The following is a 7,710-nucleotide window of genomic DNA, read 5'->3' as shown; positions in this document are numbered from 1 at the left end:
ATTATTGTAACACGTTGGCTGCCATTGCTTAACGCCGGTGATACATGCTAGGCCAGAGCGTAACATGTATTTTTTTGATTGGTGGGAGTAGATCACTGTGATACACTGGCAGCCAACATGTTAATATTCCTAAGTCAAGTTGCCACGCCTACTTCCTACATAAAACAATTTTAAATTTTGATCCTTTCACTTTCCGATATACAAATCATGAAGCAATTAATACTACCTTATGTCCAAAAATTGTACACAACGAACCCGGCCCCAATGTACCGTGGTGTGTTAATTATATGTAGTCTTGATTAAAATTGGAAAAATTTAGTCAATACTACCTCCAACCCCATATACTTCTTACAATGATTTTCGCTATTCTAACCAGTTTTGTGCAGAATATGTAGGTCAGTGAATATTATTTATATGTATATAAAATTGTGTTCTCGAGTGTGCCTGTGCAATGTCAAAATTAATGGAATCAGCCCGAAATTAGAAAGTAATTCTATACCTTTGCCTAAACCTTATATCCGCTGGTTGTCGTTTTCCGCATTAACTCAATACGAGTATATCATAAGTATATTAAATTTAGCCTCTACGGCCGAGTTGATGATATCACATATCACACATACATACCTCATTTGAAGAGACATTTAATATAAATTTAGCTGACGCGAACTAAAATAACTAGTATGTCTATAAAACTAAGCCTAAGTGTATGGCCTTCATATAAGTCAAGAAGTTTAAAAACAACAAGATTTTATTTTACTAATACTAAGTTTTTTTTTAAGTTTTGCCAGCACCTGAAGGAATTTCGCCGGCTTCCTGCAAGTATAAAATGTTCGGTTACACCCGATCTTAGCCCTTCCTTACCTATTATACACACTCTTATGCTAAGAAATGCACTTGTGAAGGCCATTTTAGCTTCGGTGCAGCAGAATTTAACCATTTTCTTTTTTTATTAACTTTTAATTTCACAATCATTAACTAGGCGTATCCAAGTTAGTTAATTTTGATAAGAATATTTGACATAAAACACTCTGATCACGAGATAACTTTTCAAATACATATTTTCTCATTCCACAAACTAAGGTTTTATATTAATTGAGCTTTTCCAATTTGCTGAATAATGTTTAGGCACTGCGAGTCCTTTGAGCTTCCCAATTTAATGCATGCATTTGCAAACCCGTCATAGCCAGTATAATCCACAGCAAATTGTTTTTAACGTTCACACTTGAGGCCGTGGACGAGCAAGGTACTTGGTTTTTGAAGCCAAACCGGCAAGCACATTCGCCGTGATCGCATTCCATCAACTGCTCATCCTCGTCCTCAGGTCCATTGTGGCAGTGCTCATTAAGCGTGCAATACTGGCCGACTTCTGCAGGTGATGTATAGATTAATTGGAGGGATATACATACATCACTCGTATGCAATTTCTGTAGATACTTACCCGCTAAGGGCGTGCAGATTTTTTCCAAAGCAATACTATAGCGGTTTTCCTTGGTCTTTCTCGTCACAATTGAATATTCTACCCTACACTGACATTTGCCCTTCTCACAGGTAGCACCTGGTCCCATAAAAGCATAGCATTGGCTCGCATCTTGACAGTCTTCGTGGAGTTTTCGTCCCGGTAGACATTCCTCCGAAGTGTTTGCACTTACATAGCCCTGTTCGCAAACACACTCGCCTACTTCTGGAAAACAAATTTTGTGCGGTCCGTGTTGGGAGCACCTCATTCTGTCGTCACATTTGGCTCTGAGCTCTTGCGTAATGAAATAGAAGCATAAGAAAGTATATACTCGTATTAGCCTTTTAAAACAATGTCGAGTTATGATTCGCTGCGGTATTGTTGTTTTGATTATAGACGCAGATGCTGATGAACATACAAAAATAAATCAAAACGTTAAGAAGAACCAATAAAAACGATCTGCTCGTTCTTCCTCAAACCTCGAGCATATTAATATTACTGTTGAAAACGTGGGACTCAGTTAATCTACTATAAGAAGTTCTGGATATTGGCGGTGAAATCATGTGATTCTCAAGCTACCACATAATTCACAAATGAATGGATCATATTAATCTCGTCGCGTCAAACTAATTTAAGGCCTTAAAATATTGCAACAGATTATGTGGGTATCTTGAGAATAAATTAACAGTTTATGAAAGCAGTACACCCTTTATACAATTTATACACTTTCGCCTAAGTGAAACAAAATCTATCGCTAGAGATATGAAACTTTATCCTCAAAGCTTTAAAATATTCTTGTAAAAAAAGTTTGCTCGTTCTAGAGCGTTTCCGAATGTATGGTTAGTAAAATAAGAAGAAAATTATCTTAACAATCTACCCACTACATGTACTTACTGGTTTGCGATAGACATATGGAGTCATTCCTTAAAAAGCCAGCGTCGCATGAACAGGTTTTTGTGCTCCCATCACAGTGACTGAATACAGTTGAAAACAGACATTGTTCATCAGTTTCACATGGTTCGCCCAATGGTACTTGTTCTACAATGAAAGAGTTAAATAAAATAACAAGAACATGGAATCCGTTTAACTTATTTTCTTACTCGGTATGCACCGTCTTCTGTCTATTGTGGGTACGTAGTCGTCCTCGCAGTAGCAGAGATAGTCCGCTTGATGACATTCGGCATGCGGGAACTTGCAAGGACAGTTACCACCGATTATGTTATTCGTGTGGAGAATCTAAAAAGCAATTGTATTGCTAGATTATAATCACTGCTTGTACTTACTGAGGCCCCATAAACGTACATTCGGTTCACAGGTAACATCCACATTTGTTTGGTTATTGTAACAATGGCACAAGCCATGAACGCAGGACGATGTAACATTTTCCGTTTCGTAATAATGACAATGCTCATCCTCAGCGCAAGCGACCTCCATTATTTCTTAATTTTAGGAGTATCATAGTTTGAAAAAGAAAAAAGAAAAGACATTCTTAGGTTAAAAATTGCACTTAGGTCATTAGCATCTAAATCGGGGACTCCGTTACACCTTCGGGTATCATAGCTACAGCTTGGCGCAAAACTAGAAAAACTCCAATGAAGATCCAAACGATCCATCCGATTAACTTAACCATTTCAAAGTGTGCAGAAAAGTAATCCTTATCATAAATAAAAAGACAAAACTTTGATGCTTTGGTAAGAAAATAGTGCGATGCCTTGTGTCATGCGAATTCTATTCCTCGTTTTGGTGCTAAGAAACTAATTAACTTTGACAAATGTTTACAGTTATTTACATATGAATATCTATGTAAGTTATTTATGCTTTATAAGCAACAACAAAGTGACTGGCGGACGGTCGATGGGGCATTCGCAGAGCCGATCAGCGATCTATTGCGAAAGGGTCGAGCAGGGATGCTAAAATTCCTACTCCTATTACGCATTCCTTAATATTTTGCTGATAATACAATAAAAAAATGGTTAAATCACTGATATTTTGTCAAAATTACTATCTACAGATTTTCGTTTTTTTAATGTGTAAATAAGTTTTCTATTTGATTCAATCTGTTTGTCAGTTAATGCGATCATTTTGTGGGTTAAATAAACCGTTTCAAACATTACTGCATTTACACAAAATTGGCTGTCAATATCGCTTCAGTAATCATTTCGAACATTCGTTTTTGTTTGTTTTATAGTGAACAGAAAATTTATTGTTGAATTATGAAATTATTTGTGTACAGTTCAGTTGAAACTTCAGATGATGATGAAGATGAAGAAGTGAGTGCGGAGGAATCTCAAGGTGATTCGGATGAAGGAGAAGAAGAAGCCGATTCTGATGAATCCGATGGAGAAGAACAGGCCTCAGACAATACTGACAATGAGAAGGAATCTGGGACAGAGAATACCGCAGGGAAATTGACGAATAAAAATGCAGATAACTCCGAAGCATCCTCAACTACTGAGGTCGATACTTTATTCAAAGGTGTTAATGGTACACAGAAAATCAATGGTATAAAAGAAGAACAACTATTGAAAGGGCCGGAATTCAATATAGCCAAATCCCCAAGTAAGACGAAACCCATGGCGAATGGCGTAAGTTTGCCTGCGCGTCTCAAAAATGTCAGTACCGAGATCATGGTTCTTGCTGCGATAAGAAGTCTAAACGAGCGTGGCGGTTCCTCGGCCATTGCCATAAAAAAATACGTAATGAACAATTATCCCCAGTTAGATGGACCACGGACAATGAAACTGATCAAAGCCTACATTAAGAAAGCATTGGTTAGTGGAAAGTTGGTGCAATCGAAGGGCACTGGGTTGGGTGGTTCATTTAAGGTATCGCCAGGTACAAATCGCTTGGAAGAGCAGAAAGAGCGACAGAATCGGAAAAAGTTAGTCAAAAAACCTAAAAGTGATCAAGTAAGTACCAATGGTTTCACTGGTTTTTAAAAATTTTGAAATTATTTAATTCAGGCTGCTGACAAAGTAAAGAAACCACCCAAAGCGGCAGCAAAAAAAATTGAAAAAGGAGAGATAAAATCAGCAAAAGAAAAGAAAGCAAAAGCAAAAGGTTCGAAAAGTGCGATAAAATTGAAAGACGGAAGTGAATCAACTACGAAGATGCCAAAAATATCCGTTGCCCTAAAAGCGAGCGATCCACTACCTGCGAAGAAAACTACCAAAACGAAAGAAGCGAAAGTAGGACCGCTTGCTAATGCTAAACCGGCGAAAAAAACCAAAGGGGCCGAACAATACAAAGCTCAAAACGTGGAATCCACTACCAAAAAAACAAACAAAAATAATAACCTGGTAGCTCCCAAGTCAGCGACCGCTATAACGAAAGAGGAAAAGGGAAAAACAGCAACGACATCAAAAAAGAAAGCAATCGCCAAAGGTAAAGCTACCGCTATGGAAAATGTCGAAACGGGCTCTGGAGATGCATACGTCGTCAAACCCAATAAGAAGACTGCAGCAAAGAAAGTCAAGACAAAATAACAACTGTATAGAGCGGCGGGATATGTTTATGATTTTCACGGTTTCTCCTTGGGATGAATAAGTATCTATTATGTAGTGTTAACATTATACTTTGTATGTGATTTTTTACTTTTTTGGTTCTACAATAAATGCTCCATTTTGATGAGATTTTTATTAGACATTAATTAATAAATGCGATACATATTAACATGAATTTTGGAACAGGGTAGTTTTCTTCCAAATACATCAGTCTTACAGCGAGAGAGAAGAGACACACAAGAGAATGCAATATGACCCACAGAATTATTTATTTTCTAAACGTATCTTTGCATCTGATGGGCTTATCACAAAGAACGAGTTATCAATATAGTACTTCTTCCTTGAGTCAACTGGAGCAGCTCATCCGTTCGAACACAAACATGTACATGTGAAATAAAAATAAATATTTATCGAAACAAATTCGGGTTTCATCTAGTAGATTTGCTCAAAATATTAAACATAAATAAATATTAAAAAACGTTGCGTTGAAATTCTTAATAAATGTAAATAAATAAATTTTTGTGAAATTCGTAAAATAAAGTCTACAAACAAAAAAATTGAGGAAAATGAAAAAGCATCATAAAAATATAGACAAGCCCAAACAAATGCTCAAAAGTGATCTGGAGTTTTTGAAAAGGCGTCCAGCTAACAGGTCCGCTCACGAATGTGTTCAAGATAACAGTTCGGGCATAACGTCTTGGAGTTCGAATGCCTGTTTGCAATATCGAAAGTTTAGCGCGGAGGCCCTGGTGCTTCGAGCACTGAAAGGTCTCTGTGAGCGCAACGGTTCATCGGTGGTCGCGGTCAAGAAATTCATAATTAACCACTATCCATATGTGGATGGAAAGTTTACACTGCCTGTTATCAGGAGGGTCATTAAGAAAGCTTTGCTCAAAGGGAAAATTGTGCAGTCACAGGGAAAGAACATGGAGGGACTGTTCAAAATATCAGCTGGAGAAATACGTGCAGAGCAGCAACAGCAGCAATTTAAGCACCTTAAGGAATGTATCAAATTAAGAGAGCAGCAAAAGCAGGAATTGGTAAGGCTTTAATATTGTGTAAATAGAGAAAGTGTGCTAGAATAACACCTCCGATGTTTAGCAAAGGAAAATGATGAAATGTAGGGCGAGGGATATTCAGAGACATATAGTCTTTGAAGAAAATCAAGCAGCTCAGCGGAAACGACGAAAAGAAGTTGCGAGTGCGGCCAAAGCAGCAAAAGCCAGACTGACTGCCGAGGCTGCCAGGGAAATTTTGAGTTTCGCTCAACAACAAACGGGAGATTTCGTACCTTCCTTACGGTTGGATGCCGGCACTTCGAAGGGAATAACACAAAGGCCTCAGATCGTTGATTATGCGGACGCAGCCTTGGAAACGGCTAAAGTGATCAGTTCGGAACAATTAAAACATGCAATCATTAAAGCCACCGAATATGTACCGCATATAATAGGTATCGATAATAACTCCTCAAGACGTACCCCATCAATTAGGCACATGCCTATAAAGTATGAGAGAACATTAAGAAGTCCGATATCAAGTCCAGTCCCTGTCACAAGAAAAATGACGTCCGAATACCCTAAGCTGACGGATTTTCTTAGAGACAAAAAGCAAATTCCAGATGTAGCTGTAAACTTTCGATCCCCATGTGCTGAATCAGTGGTTGTAGGGAAGAACCGCGCGGCTGGAGGAAGGAATGCGCGGAAGGTCATGAAACGCACCAAGGGAAGTACAAAAGCCAATACGAGACTTCCCAGATAAGAATTGTTTTATATTTATTTCTAAATTTCGTTAAATTTTTCGAGTGTATTAAAATTTGTAATTGTATGTGGTTCATTTGCTTTGCTAGGATCTTTAGGTATACAAATCTACGAATACCTAGACTATTACACACTTTAATGTGTGGAAAGTATTACTGGTCTGCATTAACACCCTAAGTCATATGACCTCGCCTCTAAAATTTGCTACTGTGCAAAGTGCAGCAATGGAATCCTATTTTATTGTGTTGAAAGGATATTCGACTTTTGGAACCATTTCTTCGGCAGGATTATTTTTATGAACCTAACGTACCTTATTTAAAATCCTCCGATAACAGCATGATATCATCTAAAATGCTTCTTATGTGTACGTCTAAACCATTAATTCGGGTAGAAATTTCATCATTATCCAAATTAGTAATTTTTCAGTTTAAAAGCGCTTGTGTCGGTGGGTTTTGCCCTTAATCAAGGAAGAGGCGAGCAAATGTTAACATTTAAGTAACGGCAGTTACGCCATACTATGAACGAAAACAACAAGGCGGCAGTGATGAAAAAAGGACGGAACCTTTGGCTTGAATAAAAGTCCTATTCGCTAATCTTGCGGATTTGCGTGCCCAATGAAGCTGTGAATAAATGGGTCGCGGTAAATGGAGAAGAATGTTTGCTTTCTTTAAAAAGCAACAGTAAAAAAGAAAGAAATGGAGTTCGAAAGGAACTTTTATCTTGCTCTTACCGTTATAAAAATCGCTGCATGCATTTCATTAAATCCAGCAAGAAACGCCGAATTCTTTGGTCCGATTTAAACTATGCTTTCTCTGCCAGCTCAGTTCAAATAAGTTACAAATATTTTCGTTTAGATTCGAACATGTGCGCAACTTATAGTGGTGCTTCGATGAAAGCCAGTTCTTGATTGCAAAACATCGGTGATTCAGTGTTATTTTGCTTTTTCGTGGTAATATCAGCGATTACTTTCAAGCCCTTGGCTCGGAATGACAGT

General features: G+C 37.9%; 3 protein-coding genes across 3 annotated transcripts; 2 read left to right on the top strand and 1 right to left on the bottom strand.

The window, feature by feature from the left end:
- Positions 1–928: 928 nt before the first annotated feature.
- LOC126752495 (cell death abnormality protein 1) lies at positions 929–3,228 on the bottom strand. Its single transcript, XM_050463334.1, has 6 exons — positions 3,002–3,228; positions 2,759–2,895; positions 2,557–2,692; positions 2,351–2,494; positions 1,439–1,750; positions 929–1,366 (listed from the first exon to the last, which is right to left on the bottom strand). Exons 1-6 carry the CDS (start codon positions 3,084–3,086, stop codon positions 1,122–1,124), a joined length of 1,059 nt encoding a protein of 352 aa, XP_050319291.1. The 5' UTR covers positions 3,087–3,228; the 3' UTR covers positions 929–1,121.
- A 280-nt stretch (positions 3,229–3,508) lies between these two features.
- Positions 3,509–5,134, top strand: LOC126752469 (histone H1-I-like). Its single transcript, XM_050463286.1, has 2 exons — positions 3,509–4,365; positions 4,420–5,134. Exons 1-2 carry the CDS (start codon positions 3,670–3,672, stop codon positions 4,939–4,941), a joined length of 1,218 nt encoding a protein of 405 aa, XP_050319243.1. The 5' UTR covers positions 3,509–3,669; the 3' UTR covers positions 4,942–5,134.
- A 127-nt stretch (positions 5,135–5,261) lies between these two features.
- On the top strand, positions 5,262–6,717 carry LOC126767187 (histone H1.3-like). Its single transcript, XM_050484781.1, has 2 exons — positions 5,262–5,999; positions 6,061–6,717. The coding sequence occupies exons 1-2, from the start codon at positions 5,526–5,528 to the stop codon at positions 6,715–6,717; spliced, it is 1,131 nt and encodes a 376-aa protein (XP_050340738.1). The 5' UTR covers positions 5,262–5,525.
- Positions 6,718–7,710: the final 993 nt, after the last annotated feature.

The sequence above is a fragment of the Bactrocera neohumeralis genome, chromosome 2, assembly GCF_024586455.1.
Source record: "Bactrocera neohumeralis isolate Rockhampton chromosome 2, APGP_CSIRO_Bneo_wtdbg2-racon-allhic-juicebox.fasta_v2, whole genome shotgun sequence".
NCBI lineage: Eukaryota > Metazoa > Arthropoda > Insecta > Diptera > Tephritidae > Bactrocera > Bactrocera neohumeralis.
The sequence above is the reverse complement of the archived record's forward strand: the minus strand, read 5'-3'. Positions and strand labels throughout refer to the sequence as shown.

What these genes read in the sequence shown, in the direction of transcription:
- LOC126752495 (XM_050463334.1), bottom strand. Translation starts at nt 3,086, where the DNA reads ATGGTTAAGTTAATCGGATGGATCGTTTGGATCTTCATTGGAGTTTTT. An exon ending in CAGAAGACGGTGCATACCGA is followed by an intron (nt 2,495 to 2,556) that starts GTAAGAAAATAA and finishes CTTTCATTGTAG; the next exon opens with AACAAGTACCATTGGGCGAA. An exon ending in AATCTGCACGCCCTTAGCGG is followed by an intron (nt 1,367 to 1,438) that starts GTAAGTATCTAC and finishes CATCACCTGCAG; the next exon opens with AAGTCGGCCAGTATTGCACG.
- LOC126752469 (XM_050463286.1), top strand. Translation starts at nt 3,670, where the DNA reads ATGAAATTATTTGTGTACAGTTCAGTTGAAACTTCAGATGATGATGAA. An exon ending in AAAAACCTAAAAGTGATCAA is followed by an intron (nt 4,366 to 4,419) that starts GTAAGTACCAAT and finishes TATTTAATTCAG; the next exon opens with GCTGCTGACAAAGTAAAGAA.
- LOC126767187 (XM_050484781.1), top strand. Translation starts at nt 5,526, where the DNA reads ATGAAAAAGCATCATAAAAATATAGACAAGCCCAAACAAATGCTCAAA. An exon ending in AGCAGCAAAAGCAGGAATTG is followed by an intron (nt 6,000 to 6,060) that starts GTAAGGCTTTAA and finishes TCCGATGTTTAG; the next exon opens with CAAAGGAAAATGATGAAATG.